Raw genomic sequence first — 15,681 nt, 5'->3', positions numbered from 1 at the left:
GACAGTGGCTCGAAGAAGACGACTTTTTCGCCATCGACGAGCACACCACTGGAAGTGATACCACAGTAGAGTGATGCATCACACCATAAACCTCCATTCGCAATGCGATCGTGACATCTATCTCTATCCGGAGAACGCAGTCATGATCTACTGGCGCTCGAAAACCGGCATACTTTCGATCGGACAGTCGACCTCAATTTCGTGGCCTCCATCATATATCTTGCCGCCATCCCATGCTTTCCAGCTGGCTCCACTTGGAAGATAGACCGTCATCTTCCTCTGCTTCGCCTCCAATACTGGCGCAACAAGATACTTGTGGCCATACATATACTGCTGCTCGATCTGCCAAGACTTCTTGTCTTTCGGGAATTCAAAGAACAGTGGTCGTATGACAGGGGTACCCTTCTCGTGTGCCTCTGTCATGAGGTCCCTAGTGTACTCACGTAGCCGCTCGCGGATCTTGATATAGTTCTTACAAATCTCGTAGATCTCATCGCCGTATGACCAGATCTCGTTCGGAGCTCCAGGCGCGGTACCTGAGCCATTGACAGGTTTCGGCTCGCGATCACCATGAAGACGCATGACGGGGCAGAAAGTACCCCATTGAAACCAGCGTGTGAAAAGCTCGCGGAACTCTGGCTCGTCAGGATTGCCGCCATGGAAGCCGCCAATATCTGTCGTCCACCAGGGTATACCTGCCATCCCCATGTTTAGTCCTGCGGCAAGCTGATTGCGGAAAGATGACCAGCTGGAGGCAATGTCGCCACTCCAGACGAGTGCACCGTACTTCTGCGACCCAGCCCATGCGCATCTCAGGAGGTTGACGATGTTCTTCTGACCCTCAGCTTCCATACCTTCGTAGAATGCGCGTGCATACTCCTTCGGGAATATGTTCCCGATCTGCATATTGGGTCCAGCATGGTATCGATAGAGATCGAAGTCATAAACGCTATACTCTGGCTCCGCCTCGTCTAGCCAGAAGACCTTTATACCGAGGTCATAGTAATGCTGCTTTGCTTTGCTCCAGACAAATTTACGAGATTCAGGGTTCGTGGCATCAAAGTGCGTGATATCGCCTTCGCATTGCATGGCGACCCTGACACCACGATCGTGGCGAATCAGTAGACCCTTTTCTAGCATTTCCTGGTAGTTTTCTGAAGCTGTCTCGACGGTTGGCCAGACGGAAACCATAAGCTCGACTTTCATCTCCTTGAGCTCTTTTACCATTGCCGCGGGATCTGGCCAGTATTCTGGATCGAAGCTCCATTCGCCTTGCCGTTTCCAGTGGAAGAAGTCGATGACGATGAGGTCGAGTGGGACCTCACGCTTTTTGTACTCCCTCGCGATTCCGAGTAGCTCTTCCTGATTCCAGTAGCGTAGCTTGCATTGCCAGAACCCTAGACCATAGTCTGGCATCATGGGTACATGGCCGCTTACATCTGCGTACGCCTGGACGATCTCGGCTGGCGTTGATCCAGCGACGATCCAGTAATCGATTACTTTCGAAGAGAAGCTCTCAAAGCTCATCACGTTGCGACCCAGCACTGCTCTGCCAATCCCTGGGTTGTTCCACAGCAAGCCGTAGCCCAGAGATGACACGGCGAATGGTACACTGGCTTGACTGTTGCGGTGTGCGAGCTCGAGATCCGTGCCCTTGAGGTTGAGATACGGTTGCTGATATTGGCCCATACCATAAATCTTCTCGTCCGGATCGACAGACTCCAGGCGGAGAGTAGTATGGAAGTCAGTCGAGCCAGGGATGCCACGGAGCTCGCGAGCTTCGATCTCTAGAGCACTAGTCTTCGGGTCCGAGACATCTTTACGATGCCGTGCGTATTCTTCCAGTAGCTTCTGACCACTCTCAATATTGTAGATGATGATTTTGCCACGATGGGAGACGGTGGCTTTGATGTTGCCGTTTGTGATGGTTGCGCCGCCTTTGGCTTCCTTCGAATCTGTAGAGGGAAGCTCGGTCGAGATCTGGCTACTGACGTCTTTTGGTGCCTCACTTAACGCCCAGTCGTCTGTTGGCATTGTCGAGAGCTTGGTAGCTCGTACACGGAACGCATTGTGATTCCAGGGTTCGATCCAGAGTGTGTGGTCATCGTAGCGGAAGACGAGCTTATTGCCTTCGGAATACAGCATGGTGGCAAAGAATGATTGTTGATGCTACAGACGTCCTTGTAGAACAGACTCAAACGAAGCCAATGTACTTACTTACACAAACCGATCAATGATGCTGCTGCCGCGCTCCTTCCATAGAACTGTGTATGTCGTCACATCTTTGACCCGATGTCCCGAAAGAGCTTCCTCGTTTTCACCCACCGGAGTCTCCAGCAGTTATAGCTTTACGGAGCAGCACAACGATGGCTCGATTGGTCATATGCAGCCGGCGGAGCTGTTCGTGATGTCGCCAGTGGAGGTGACAGTCAGCCGGAAGCATGCGAAATAGCCAGACTTCGGGCGTACATATACGATCGGGAGCTTCTTCTGATAGGCGGATTATCTTCCTGTTCTCCACGTCCCGTGAGTAGCTGCGAGGCAGTCTCTCGTGTTATTAATTCTTTACCCCATGGGCATGCTGACTGCTGACTCGAGCAGTAGCCCCGGACCACATCTTCCGGTGTCAGATTGCTCGAGCAGGCGTCCTGGCAGCTACACGCTACCAGAACTCTCGGCGGACTGTGTCGACCGCAGGTGTGCGAGACTTCAAATCTTGTCTTGGCTGGTCCGAGCATCTGCAGGACCTTGGCCATGAATTATGCTACATAGTTGGAGCTCTGCCCTCACGTCTCGTGCTTCTGGAACGTCCTACTGCTGACAGTATCGTTCACCATGGCCGACTCTCTGGAGAAGATGCCAGCTCAGCACTTCGAAGGCGCTGACGATATGTCGGAGTCGAAGGCAGCAAGGCTTGCAGCCGTTGCTGAACACGAGACGACACTATGGCAGGCCCTCAAGAGCAACAAGAAGGCCGCCATGTGGTCGATTTTGCTGTCAACGACGATCGTGATGGAAGGGTATGATGTTGGTGAGTAAGGACTGGAGTAAAACGCAGCTGGTATAAGCAGCTAACAGCTCGAAGGGCTCATCTATCAGTTCTTCGGCTACCCTAGCTTCGCCCGTACCTTTGGCAACTTTGACCCAGCGACCGCGACCTACCAGATTTCGGGACCATGGCAAGCAGGTTTTGCCAACGGAGCGAACTGTGGTATCATCATCGGAGGCTTCGCTAATGGCTTTCTGTCACAACGCTATGGCTACAAACGTGTATGCCTTGGAGCACTTTTTTTCATGAACTGGTTCTTGTTCCTGTTATTCTTCGCCAAATCCAGCGCTGTACTACTTGTTGGTCAAGTACTATGCGGTCTGACTTGGGGTGTATTTGCAACAACAGCACCAGCTTATGCATCTGAGGTCACACCTTTAGCCCTTCGTGGTTATATGACCTGTGAGCGCCGTGTGAAAGTCACACCAGAAAGCTCCCTACTAATTACCTCTAGGCTATGTCAACCTATGTTGGGCCATCGGTCAGCTCATCGCGGCTGGCGTCCTGTACGGATGCCTCGATCTCAACGGTGCCTGGAGCTGGAGAATTTGCTACGCGGTACAATGGGCTTGGCCTCTTCCACTATTCTGCCTCATCTTCTTCGCGCCGGAGAGTCAGTATCAATACGTTAGATCCCTCATGGCTGCACTCGCTGACGATGATAGGTCCTTGGTGGCTCGTTCGCAACGATCGTATCGAGGATGCCCAGAAAGCACTTGCTAAGCTTGACAACAAAGGCTCGGATTCTCACCGACAAACACTTGCCCAGATCTCACGGACACTGAAATTCGAAGCAGAAGTCGGTAAGTTATAGCAGTGTGAACCCTGTGCTGGGCATGATGGTCCTCGACTAACAACTCTGGCAGAGAGCGGGTCCAGCTATTTCGACTGCTTCAAGGGCACCGATCTGCGACGTACCGAGATCGTCTGCATGACTTTCGCAGGACAAGTGCTGTCCGGATCGGCTTTCGCATACGGCCCAACTTACTTCTTCGAGCAGGCAGGAATCTCTGTCAACAATGCCTACCAGATCGCTGTAGGAGGAACAGGCATTGCGTTCATCGGTACAGTACTCTCCTGGTTCTTGCTCTCTCGATTTGGCCGTCGAACACTCTACCTGAACGGTATGATTGCCTTGGCCTGTCTCCTACTTATCGTTGGTATCATCGCCAGCGCATCTTCTTCCCCAGGAGCGAAGTGGGGCCAAGCTGCGCTCTGTCTGCTCTGGCTGTTCACGTACTCCAGCACGGTGGGACCTATCTGCTACACCATTATCTCTGAGACCTCTAGTCTGCGCCTTCGAGCCAAATCTGTCTGCCTGTCCCGGAACGTCTACAACATGACACAGATCGTGGCCAACGTGATCGAGCCGTACCTTATCAACCCGACGGAGGGCAACCTCAAGGGCAAGACAGCTTACTTCTGGTTTGCCACCGCTTGTCTTACAGTAGTCTGGGCATACTTCCGGCTCCCAGAATGTCGCGGTCGCACATACGAGGAGTTGGATTTGATGTTCCACAACAAAGTGTCCGCTCGAAAGTTCGCCAGCTACGAGGTCGATCCCTACGAGAATGAGCATAGCAGGGAGTAACAACATAGTTTGAGCATGATATTGTGGAAACCATCAGCATGTGAAAGCAGACTAGATAACAGCTCACTGAACACAGTCCCAGCTGAAAGAAGTGTCGTTATTCTCATAGCTCATCACTCGTCTCGGCTCATAACACACGGCCACGAGTACTGTAGATCTCCATCGCTGGACTGCTCTGCAATTCTCACCATCCAGGATCATCGCTCTCCAGATCTAGAAATGCACTCCACCTCTCCAGACGTCCGATAACTTGCTTCGCCTGGTCTAATAACGTCTTGCTGCCCTCCCAAGCCTTCGCTTTCTCTTCCTTCGCCGCAATTACCTCACCAGCCTTGCCACTCTCTTCAAGATCCGCGATGTTGACATCCCACTCGCTAGTGGTCCTGCTCAACCAGCCAACCTTGTCTCGACGCTGCTGGGACTCTTCTTGAAATTTCTGGTACTTCGCCTTGTGCTGGACGAAGCGCCGCACCTTCTCTGCGTCGACAGCCGATTGAGAACCGAAGCGTTGCAGTGGTGTAAGGGCAGAGTTGGCACGATATACTGCGAGCTGGTCAGCTACTGGTGAATACTCGTGAGCAGATGAATAGTAGTGAGCACGTACTGCTGGCCATCACCTCTGCAGCAGCAGCTGCGACCTTGAGACGAGGCGTAGCTTTGCTCAAGTCGGAAATGTTCGGAGTTAAAATTGCGACGCTCATTGATGCTGGTAAGGTGTTGGTGGGTGATGAAGTTGTTATTGATATTATTTGTTCAATAATTGGTAGTTTTATTGTGCTTGTAATGTATAAGTGCTGTGGTCGAGAAGGAGAAATCTCTTATACTAAGCATGCACAGCAGTGCGATGAATGAATGTAGGCCTCGTATTGGCCAGGGAGGCTAAGGAAGGGTCACGCATTGTCGTGCCTTCCCGTGAAGGACTAGCGTGACCTAAGATGAAGTTGAAGCACAAGCAAAGCCTGATGAAATTGTGAAAGTATGGCAGTAGGATGAGTGTAGATGAGCGAGATGATCTTGCTGTTCATATCGTTCGTAGCCAAACTACTTGCAAAGGATGTAGTCAATGCTCAAAAACCGGCCTGCTTGCTAGCACAATGTCGGCGTGACCAGATATCTTCATTCATACCTTCCACCTAGCAAGCGAATGCCATCTCTCACAGCTCGGCCCGTACGCTCAACCGAGCCCCAGTAAGCGCCTATTCCGCTTGATCATCTTCCTCAACCTCCCCTCGCCCTCCTCAGCAAACCTCCTGGCCTCTTGAACCTGTCGCTCCACGACCTCCAGATCCACATTGACATACCCCTGCACAGCCCTGGCAGTCTGGCCCTCAGCACCACCACCAGCACCACCAGCATTCGCACCAGCATTAGCTTGACCCTGGTTCTGCCCATTACCTCTGTTACCACCAGCCGAAGGAGGTGGGGTAACAGGCGGCATAACAAACTCATCCACATACCTGCCCGCCTCGTCGACAAGAAAGGCACCTTTCTTGAGAGAGTTGCCATCTTGAACCATTTGCTCCATGACACTCGGGCCTCTGTCTCCCCGACCACCACCTTGCCCACCTCCTGCACCAGCACCATATGCGCCATCGGCTGCAAAGCCACGCTTCAGGCTCTCGAGGTCGATTCCAGGGAAGCGGATCTCATTCTGAGGTTTGCTGTACTTGAATCGAAGCTCGTCGGGCATCTCCTTGAGCGCTTTCTCCAGATCCAGAAATCGCTGCTCTAGCTCCTCGGTCAACGCGCGAAGGTGCGCACCAGTCTGCGTAACCAGTCCTCGATCCCAGACTCGTCCGGTCTGTCCTCCATAACTGATCGATGGAATAGCACCTTTGAGAAGAGCATCAACCTCGTCCTTAGTCAGATTGATTTTGAAGTCAGATTTCCAGAAAGCCGGGTTCTGTAAGTCCTTAGGCGAGATCGGCTGCGAGGCCTTGTATGTCGTGTTCGTCGGGGCGCGAAAGAGCGACTCGAGGCACTTCTGTATTTCCGGGGCCTGGTTCTTGAGGTCTGCCAGCAACGAGGCGGCTGTCAAGGTAGGCGTAGGTGGCGGCGAAGGCTCATGTGGTGCTGGAACCATAGGCGGCGGTGCCGGACCATGGAACACCGGTGTCTTAGTAGGTGTGGGAGGCTTTGGCGCAACTTGCTCGACAACAGGGGCAGTTTTGGCAGGCTCAGCAGCCACCACTTTCTGCGCAGGCGAAACAGGCTGACTGGCGGCTGCGTCTTTCGGACTCGATGCGGTGGCAGTCGTCGTCTCCTTCACAGTCGGCGCAGCCTTGATAGGCTTTGGCGGCTTGACCTCCTTCTCCTTCTTAGCCTTCTTCTTCCTACCCTGAATCGCCTCTTGCGCCGGCTCGTCAGCCACAGGCGTCACAGCCCCACTGCCCTCTCCAGAAGCAAAAGCCGCACTAGCACTCCTTGCCTTCTCCTCCTCGATAGCCTTAGCACGTTCCTGCCTCTCCTTCTTCATCTGACTCTTGGTTTTCGCTCGTACCGGTGCACTGCCGACCACATTCCCCCCCGCGCTAGCGCCCGGAGGAGGCGAGTTGGCGCGAGACATAGATGTGGAGGTCATGCTGAGGTTGTCTGAGATTGAGACCTGCTCGCTAGATGGTGTACCGGGTGGGTTGATGGAGGCAACGCTTGGCTGCCGAGAGGGTTGTCTGACACCAGGAAATGATCCAGGCAAGTTTGGCATAGCTGCGATGGGTATCTGTGATGGTGGTGTTTCTGTCTTGGGCGTCTGCATCACACGTAGTGTCCTTGGTGCATTCTTGACGAGTGGCGAAGAGACGATGGGGCTTTCAGGCTTTGAAGCAATAGACGCGGTCTGTGAGACATTACGTTGCGGCTGGGCTGGTGTAACGGTCTCAACAGGTGTCGCTTTGATCGCTGCTGCGGTGGCCTCGTCTCGCTCGTTGACAGCGGCAGTGATGTCGAGCTTACCAGGATGCTTGCGCTTCTCGTATTTCTTGTCTTGCTTACTCGGCGTCACAGGCGTGGCTTTCATGTCGCTCGTCTGCACTGTAGCAGCACCTTTCGACGCTGGCTGCATTGACAGGGGTCCCGAGGATTTCCTCTCGGGCTTCGAGGCTTCAACGGGCGGTGCGACAATCGGCTCTGTCGTCTTTGTGGGTGCCTGCTTTGCTGGCGTGGCAGAGGCAGGCACAGCGTTTTCAACATTCGTCTTGTCCTGCTTGACTGGCTTAGATGCCGTGGCCTGAAAAGGTTGTGCAACACCAGCGGACTTCGGAGGCGTAGCTTGCACACTTTTCTCGACCACAGCAGATCTTGCAGGCGTGGCCGGCACGACCTTGTCCTCCGCTTTCTCAATCACATCATTCTTCTTGGCTTCGGTCTGTGCAGCTGGAACTTCCACCTTCTTGCCAATCGCAGCCCTCGACCCTTTGGTCGGCGTCTCCTCAACGTCCCTCCTACCCATCTCACTAACCACCCTCGTCGGACTCCCAGCTCGGCTCCCAGAGCCCGCAGCACCAAGCCCAGAAACCAACCTAGGCGTCCCGGGCCTCAAGGGCAACGCAGGCAAAACCTGCTGACTTACCTGCCTCTTCAAACTCCCTACAACGGTCTTACTCGAACCCGAAGGCGTAGCAGGCCGACTGCCCACCACACCCACAATACCAATCAAGCTCCCACGTCGACTGCCAGGTCGGGAAATGACGGTGCCGTCTTCGTTCAGATGCGGTATAGCACTCGGCGCTTTGCCAGAGAAACCCGGGGGGATAGTGGGAGTAGATCTCCGACTTTGTGCCTCGGATGCGAGGGTGGACTCGAAGCCCGGTGGTACTGGTGGAGTGCCATGGCGGGAGCTGGTGGTTGGGAGAAGGTCTTCGACTAGAGAGGAGGGGAGGTGGACACTTGATTGTCGTGACGGACTTGCATTGGAGTTGTTGGGGTCATCTGGAAGGGTTTGTTAGCTTTGGTTTCTCTTACAAGATGTAAGTTGTGATGCGTAGATTGATTAGACTGTGGGTGCGCGGCGGGCTGTCGCTGGCTCTGTTTCCTCCTCTTTTATGCATGGTCTGGGCTGTTGCCGGTGGCGCAGGTGGTGCTATGGACAAAAAGCAGAGACTACCTGAGCGCTTCTACACTAGACATTAATGCGCTACGGAACCAAGCTACAGAAGAGTCGCATCGCAGTCGTTGTCATTACGGACGTAAGCAAGTGAAGTTTGTTTGGAGCAGGCAGTAAGTTGACAAGGCTGAAATATCTATTTCCTTATCTATCAGCCGCTGTCACTATAGGAGGAAGAAAGATGCCGTAAGCATACGTACAGAGTCTTCGGGGGGCGGTAACAGGATGTGATGAACGCCTTGCCTTATTTGGGAATCCAGGTACCAATGCCCAAGAACCCACACTTTGCTGTCGTTCTAATGTGCAAGGCACAAAGTCCCAAGCACGTGCACGCCCATGCCAGCCCACGCGCGCAAGCAAGTTCAACGCTTGAACTCGCTTGAGAGCTGGCCTGAAATTCCACCAACACCTTGCAGTAGATCAACAAAGAAAGCGCGCACAGGAAATAGCACCACGCTGACTCCAGCCACATCACCACCTCGCACCATAACCCGCACCTGCACCACCAGTACCATGTATGTACCCAGCACCAGAACCATTGTAAGCACCCGCCGCACTCATCCCCGCAGCAGCAGCCTGAAAGCGTCCTTGCAGCGTATGTTGATCCACGGTGGAAGCGCCATCAAAGCCCGAAGAAGCCGAAGATCCAGTGTTACCATGACCCTGTCGTGCATGCTTCTTCGACTTCTTCTTTCCCAAACGGCCGTTGTTGCTCTTCTCGCCGTCCGAGAAGACTGACGATGCGTAGTTCGGATTGTTCTGCTGACTCGCCGATGGAAATGCCTGCTGCGACTGCTGCTGCTGCGGGAACCCAGACGCTACCGAAGAGGCGGAGCTGTAGTGATTAGGAGGGGACTGAAGAAAACCGTTAGACTCACGCTGTGCACTGCCCTCTCGATTCCCTCGCAAGAGATTCCTCATCATCTCCTCGCTCGCATTTCTTCCCGCTGCTGTACCACTTCCATACTGTAGTCCTCCAGTAGCGAAACCGTGCCCTTGGCCAAAAGTCATGGTACCACTCACAGGCGGCGTGCCTGCGGTTTTGAGTCCGGGAGGCGGGCCCTGGACATTACTGGTGAAGAATTGTTGTTGTTGAGTTGCGTTCCCGAAACCACCTGCTTGAGGCATGATGGAGGTTTGTTGGTTCATCAGCTTCTGGTTCGCTACTGGCTTGACATTTGTGGAGGGAGATGTGTCGTTGGCGAAGGAGAAGCGAGATACTCCCCGGACGTGACCAGGGAGATGCGAAGGCTGGCTGAAAGTGGCTTGCTGGTTCATGAAGCTACCTGGGAGCTGTGGTTGTGGTGAAGACGTGCTTGGGCTTGAGACATCGCCGAATTGGAATCGGGGGTCGAGTCCACCGTCTTGACCCGGCGGTCTCATGGTATTGCTTTGGCCGAGTGCCTGTCGCTCCTCGGGCTCACCTCCTAATTGCAAACTACCACTCATTTCAGGGTTGTCGTCTTCGTCTGCGGGAGGAGGTTGCTGGAATGCTTGCGCCTCCAGTTCCATTCGTCTCTGCTCCTCTTCTCGTTGCCTTCGCTGCCGTCTCTTGGCGCCGCCATTATTGTCGAACAGCGGAGGATAGTTGTTCACTATCGCTACATCGGCTTCTGGAAGACCGGCCATGGAGAAAGTGAACTTGAAATTGTCAATCGAAAGGTTCCTCACAAGTTCCTCAAAGGGTGAAATTGTTTTCGGTTTCCGAGGCCGTGGTTGTCGTGGCGCAGCAGTGATAGTCGAGGTGGTAGTTTGAAGTTCGGTGACGAGAGGTTCGGGCTCTTCTGCAACAGGCGCTGGTGTAGCTTTCGACGGTGCCGGACTGTCCATGGTTCCACTGGTAGATCTACTCTCATTGCGGCTCGGCTGCTGAAGTGGTTTCGAAGCCCAGGAAGCGGTAGAAGGCAACCCAGGTCTGTCAGTCGTCGGACTACGAGACTGATCACTGGCTTGCCTCTCCATCGGCTGCGCTGCTGAGGCCACAGGCTGTTGTGATTGAGGAGGTGGTGGCCGGCTCCCGCCCTGTTGTGAAGATCCAGCGTTGAGTGCAGAAAGATCGGCTCGTGAGAAACTTTCGCCAGCCTCGCCAGGTTCGTGTAGGAACATGCATTGTTTGTTCGTGCATGTCTCGCCTCGCAGATATGCCGAACAGTACTTCGTGGTGCCAAATTGTGCGCGGAGTGTCCTCTCGCCATTCTTGGAACCGTTAACAGCAGTGATACATTGAGCGGCGTCCTCTTTCTGCTCGTAGGTGACGTATACACCAACAGATTGTAACTGTGATGGATCCTTGGCCTTGCTCACAACAATCTTCACAATCTTGCCGTATTGGCCAAAGTACTGATCGCCTCGGAGTGTCTGCAGTAGTTGATCCTCCTGCGCGGTGGGATTGAGACCGGTCACATAAACCAGGTTCTTTTGCACCACTCGCATGCCAGAAAGATGTTTTCGACTGAGATGATCTGCTTCAGCTTTTTGCTTTTCCTTGAGCTGCACTGCTTGATTCCTTCGTGTCTTCTGAGCTTGTCTTGCCTTGTAAGCAGCGATCTCGTCAGCGGTTAGTGCCTTGTACTGGATGTTCTCGTCATTGTACGGTCTTCGGCAGGCAGGACACAGGCCGTTCATCGTGCTCTTGATGTTGTTCCAGCAGAAATGACATATCTATAGCAGTGTCAGTGACCACCATACTCTCGTAGTACTCAAAGTCACGCTTACCTGATATCCACAGGGACAAGGCTTGAAATTCTTGTCATCAAAGGAGAGCTCCTCCACGCACAACGGGCACGTCTCCTCCTCCTCATCGTCGATGAACTGATCCTGCTGTGTTCGCGACATATCGGTGGTATGGAGTGTAATGCCCTGGTGGATGTGGGCCGCGGTGATGTGACGCGTAGAAGTGAAAGGCGGCGCAGATATGAAAGCGCACCGGAAGCTCTGACGTGCGACGAGGAAGCCAGCTTGATGGTCGCTACGAGCTGCGTCTGTGGTAGGTGTATTGCGAGGGTCGGATGTGAGAGCGGTAATATAGTCGATGAGATGGATGGAAGGGGTGTGTGAATAGAGATGTCGATGCGAGTGCTTCACAAGTTCACAGCAGGTCAGGTCAGGTCGCATCTTCCCGCGCTTTGACCTGGAACTAACAGCGGGCCCTCCCGCACATGATGGTGATGCTTCGATCAGGTAGATTCACGACCAGGAGCCTCGTTACACCCTCTACATAACCTTCACAATGGCCTCACGATCACTGAGCAGGCCCTTACGGTCTGCTGTCCGCGCAGCAGGCATCCAGGATGGCGTCAATGCCACGGTGGCGCGGAGGGCATTTGCGACAACAGCAGGACGAAGGGCAGAGATGACAGAGGCGAAGCCTTCGAAGCTGCCCAAGGCCGATACTAGCGACCTACCGAACCTGCGACACGCACAGCGAGGGCCAGAGGGACGAATTCATGCTCCAATTGTGAACCCAGCAGGTATGGCAGAGCTGTAGCCACTCCCACGGCAAGCCAATGCTAACAATGGATAGACAAGTTCCAGGAGATGGGCCAGTCACTCCACCAATATGGACAATATCTGCTCTCTTGCTTGCCTAAATATATCCAGCAGTATGACATCTCACAAAGTCATGCTCTAAGCTAGTACTGATGAGTGTACAGATTCTCCGTCTGGAAAGACGAACTGACAATCTACATCACCCCCACCGGCGTCATCCCAGTCTTCACCTTCCTCAAATACCACACCGCCGCCGAGTTCACCGCCGTAATGGACATCACCGCCGTCGACTTCCCGACCCGCGACCAACGCTTCGAAGTAGTCTACAATATGCTCTCCGTGCGCCACAACTCCCGTATCCGAGTCAAGACCTACGCCGATGAAGCGAGCCCCGTGCCCAGTATCTGCGATCTATACGATGGAGCAAATTGGTATGAGCGCGAAGTCTACGATCTCTTCGGTGTATTCTTCAGTGGTCACCCTGATCTGAGGAGAATAATGACGGATTATGGATTTGATGGACATCCTCTCAGGAAAGACTTCCCACTCACGGGGTACACGGAGATCAGGTACGACGAGGAGAAGAAGCGGATTGTGGTCGAGCCGCTCGAATTGACACAGGCGTTCCGGAATTTCGAGGGAGGCACGGCGGCTTGGGAGCAGGTTGGGCCGGGGCAGGATAGGAAGCCGGAAACATTCAAGCTGCCGACACCCAAGCCTGAGCCTAAGAAAGAAGAAGAGAAGAAGAAGTAGAGGATTAGATGGCATTGTGCAGGCTGGACCGGGATGTATAGTTATATTGTACATACAGAGTTTCAAGAACAATATATCAGCGCACCACTGGTCTCAGCATAATTTACTGCTACCGCGAAAGTCGTTGTTCTACGTTGGCACGTAAGGTCTGGCAGCAATTCAACGCCAATGGCTTCTAGTCTGCGATCATGTCCGACACACATGACCGTAATCTATGCTTAAGCTCGGCAACTCTAAAAAGCGGAAGGAACGTCAGCCAGACGAATCAAAATCCATCTGCTTTGACTCACTTCTTCTCACGCATACAGTATGTAGTCTTGTAGCAGAAATCTGATTCTCATATCTATTGAACGAGATCATCAGTCTCTTTACTCTTCCGCAATCATGGCGACCAACCACAAAGGTCTGCAAGAAGTAGAACCCCAACCCATCTCCGACGAGCAAACTCCTCTTTTATCAAACAGCAATGGCCACAGCAACGGCAAGCCCTCAGGAGTACCCGAGCCACATCGACGGGAGAGTGTCCCAGCCGAAGCAGCATCTTTCCATGCCTCTCTCGAGGCACAAGTAGAACGGGAGCGCCGCGAACACGAAGCCGGAACCATCCCGGTAGCGGACGAGCCCTCGACTGGGAAACTACTGGCTACGATGTCTAGTCTCTGGCTCAGTACCATCTTTGCTGCTCTGGACTCTACCATAGTGGCTACACTGTCAGGTCCGATAACCGCGAATTTCGAGTCCGGACGACTCTTTTCTTGGATAGCATCAGGATATCTGATCGCGAATGCTGCATGTCAGCCTCTGTCCGGAAAGCTCACGGATATCTACGGCCGAAGAGCTGGCCTGGTGTTCGCCAGCACGTTCTTTGCAATAGGGACTACGATCTGTGGATTTGCTCCCTCCGGATGGGTGATTATCGTAGGCCGTATCATCGCAGGCATGGGCGGCGGATGTCTGAACACTATTTCCACCTTCGTAGCCTCCGATCTCGTCCCACTACGGAAACGAGGTGTTTGGCAGGGCTTCTCGAACATTGTCTACGGGACTGGAATGGGTCTGGGTGGTGTTTTCGGAGGCGGGATTAACGACTGGATTGGATGGCGCTGGGCTTTCTATATCCAGGTCCCCTTTATTGTCGTTGCTGGAATTGCTGGGTTCTTGACTGTGAAGGTGCCTATTAAGGAGACGGATACGTCGAAAGCGGCGCGGGTGGACTACCTCGGTGCTTTGACACTCGTAGCTGCTTTGGTCCTGTGCCTACTTGGTCTCAACAGTGGCGGCAACATCGTCCCATGGAATCATCCTCTGGTCTATATTTCGCTCCCACTGAGTCTGGTCTTCCTGCTCTTATTCATATACATCGAGGACAAGGTTGCGCCGGAGCCTATCATTCCTGTTCGACTTTTGCTGGACCGCTCTGTGATGGCTGCTTGTCTTACACTATGGTTCATGACCATGGCCGTGTATGCACTGATCTACTACGGACCCATCTACTTCCAAGTCGTACGCGGCGTCACACCCACCCGAGCAGGAACGCTCTTCATACCTCAAGCTGCCGGCACAGCCGTAGGCTCGTTCGGCGCTGGCCTCATCATGCGCGCAACCGGGAAATACTATCTGCTGAACGTCTTCATGCAAATCCTTAACCTCACCGCCTGCATCTTGATTCTCACGACTTTCAATCTTACCGTCCCGGACGCTCCACCCTTCATCTACCTCTTCATGGAGGGGACCGCTCACGGCGCAGTCTTGACCATCACCCTGATCTCGTTGATCTCAGCGGTAGAGCATAAATACCAAGCCGTCATCACCTCAGCCTCTTACGCCTTCCGATCCACAGGGTCCAGTATCGGGATCACGATCTCGAGCGCCGTTTTCCAAAACATCCTGAGAAGGAGGCTGGAGGCGAGATTCGAGGGCTTGCCGGGTGCGGCAGATGAGATTGAGAGAATTAGAGACAGTGTTGAGAGGATCCACCATATGCCTGAGGGGTGGTATGAAGGGGTGTTGGAGGCTTATGTGGAGAGTTTGAGGGGCGTCTGGGCTGTTATCTTGATCTTCAGTCTACTTGCGGCATTTGCGTCTTTGTTCATGAGACAAAATGTTTTGCATAAGACTCTGGAGAGGAGATGAGGGCAGCGGTAGGGCGGATTCTACAATATTGTCTGTTCTAATAACGGACCATACTTCCTAAAGGTGCCTTACTGTGGAAGACTCTGTGCGGCCTATTACAGTCTTGGTGGTTGGAGGACGTCTTCTTACATCGTGTTGCCATTCACATCACACCGGCCTCTCTTCGGCCCACTCCTACACGATACATGAGCAATTCACCAGCTTCTAGTCCTTAGGGAAGTAGCTACGATATCAAACAGTAGGTCGTAAGACCGACACAACCTCGACAATTGCACATCTCATTTCCGACTTGAAGTTGGGTCCTTCCCTTTTGCTTTCGAAGCTTTGCATAGACTTTACTTTCGCTCTCCGACATTTGGCACATAATTCTTACTTACGGAAGAAGCTGTTTTCGCATCACACTTATTAAGCCGTCCAGCTTCACATCAAAAACATGACCTTGGCTTTGTTCGAGCCTGCTACAGCTTGGGTAGAGGGTCCACTATGGACCGCAACAAAGACAGTATGTTCTGGGCGCGACGAACAAAGAACTACGACGCTGCGTCCATTGGGCCGGCATGGCTG

The 15,681-nt window shown here is 53.4% G+C and overlaps 7 protein-coding genes across 7 annotated transcripts; 3 read left to right on the top strand and 4 right to left on the bottom strand.

Moving 5' to 3' along the window:
• Positions 1 to 147: 147 nt before the first annotated feature.
• On the bottom strand, positions 148 to 2,145 carry LTS14_004925 (uncharacterized protein; the record flags this gene model as incomplete). The annotated part of the gene is made up of 1 exon (XM_064837625.1): positions 148 to 2,145. One exon carries the CDS (start codon positions 2,143 to 2,145, stop codon positions 148 to 150), a length of 1,998 nt encoding a protein of 665 aa, XP_064694948.1.
• A 690-nt stretch (positions 2,146 to 2,835) lies between these two features.
• LTS14_004924 (uncharacterized protein) lies at positions 2,836 to 4,640 on the top strand (the record flags this gene model as incomplete). Its single annotated transcript, XM_064837624.1, has 4 exons — positions 2,836 to 3,031; positions 3,086 to 3,270; positions 3,504 to 3,852; positions 3,916 to 4,640. The coding sequence occupies 4 exons, from the start codon at positions 2,836 to 2,838 to the stop codon at positions 4,638 to 4,640; spliced, it is 1,455 nt and encodes a 484-aa protein (XP_064694947.1).
• A 184-nt stretch (positions 4,641 to 4,824) lies between these two features.
• Positions 4,825 to 5,341, bottom strand: LTS14_004923 (uncharacterized protein; the record flags this gene model as incomplete). The annotated part of the gene is made up of 2 exons (XM_064837623.1): positions 4,825 to 5,183; positions 5,245 to 5,341. 2 exons carry the CDS (start codon positions 5,339 to 5,341, stop codon positions 4,825 to 4,827), a joined length of 456 nt encoding a protein of 151 aa, XP_064694946.1.
• Positions 5,342 to 5,814: 473 nt separating this feature from the next.
• On the bottom strand, positions 5,815 to 8,686 carry LTS14_004922 (uncharacterized protein; the record flags this gene model as incomplete). Its single annotated transcript, XM_064837622.1, has 2 exons — positions 5,815 to 8,476; positions 8,601 to 8,686. The coding sequence occupies 2 exons, from the start codon at positions 8,684 to 8,686 to the stop codon at positions 5,815 to 5,817; spliced, it is 2,748 nt and encodes a 915-aa protein (XP_064694945.1).
• Positions 8,687 to 9,213: 527 nt separating this feature from the next.
• NOT4 (transcriptional repressor general negative regulator of transcription subunit 4) lies at positions 9,214 to 11,577 on the bottom strand (the record flags this gene model as incomplete). The annotated part of the gene is made up of 2 exons (XM_064837621.1): positions 9,214 to 11,403; positions 11,458 to 11,577. 2 exons carry the CDS (start codon positions 11,575 to 11,577, stop codon positions 9,214 to 9,216), a joined length of 2,310 nt encoding a protein of 769 aa, XP_064694944.1.
• Positions 11,578 to 11,971: 394 nt separating this feature from the next.
• Positions 11,972 to 12,984, top strand: ALI1 (putative NADH-ubiquinone oxidoreductase 30.4 kDa subunit, mitochondrial; the record flags this gene model as incomplete). Its single annotated transcript, XM_064837620.1, has 3 exons — positions 11,972 to 12,212; positions 12,266 to 12,344; positions 12,396 to 12,984. 3 exons carry the CDS (start codon positions 11,972 to 11,974, stop codon positions 12,982 to 12,984), a joined length of 909 nt encoding a protein of 302 aa, XP_064694943.1.
• Positions 12,985 to 13,368: 384 nt separating this feature from the next.
• On the top strand, positions 13,369 to 15,117 carry LTS14_004919 (uncharacterized protein; the record flags this gene model as incomplete). The annotated part of the gene is made up of 1 exon (XM_064837619.1): positions 13,369 to 15,117. The coding sequence occupies one exon, from the start codon at positions 13,369 to 13,371 to the stop codon at positions 15,115 to 15,117; it is 1,749 nt and encodes a 582-aa protein (XP_064694942.1).
• Positions 15,118 to 15,681: the final 564 nt, after the last annotated feature.

The sequence above is a fragment of the Recurvomyces mirabilis genome (genome assembly GCF_035927965.1).
Source record: "Recurvomyces mirabilis strain CCFEE 5264 chromosome Unknown scaffold_11, whole genome shotgun sequence".
In the NCBI taxonomy this organism is placed as follows: domain Eukaryota; kingdom Fungi; phylum Ascomycota; class Dothideomycetes; order Mycosphaerellales; family Teratosphaeriaceae; genus Recurvomyces; species Recurvomyces mirabilis.
This window is presented reverse-complemented; position numbering and strand designations above follow the sequence as displayed.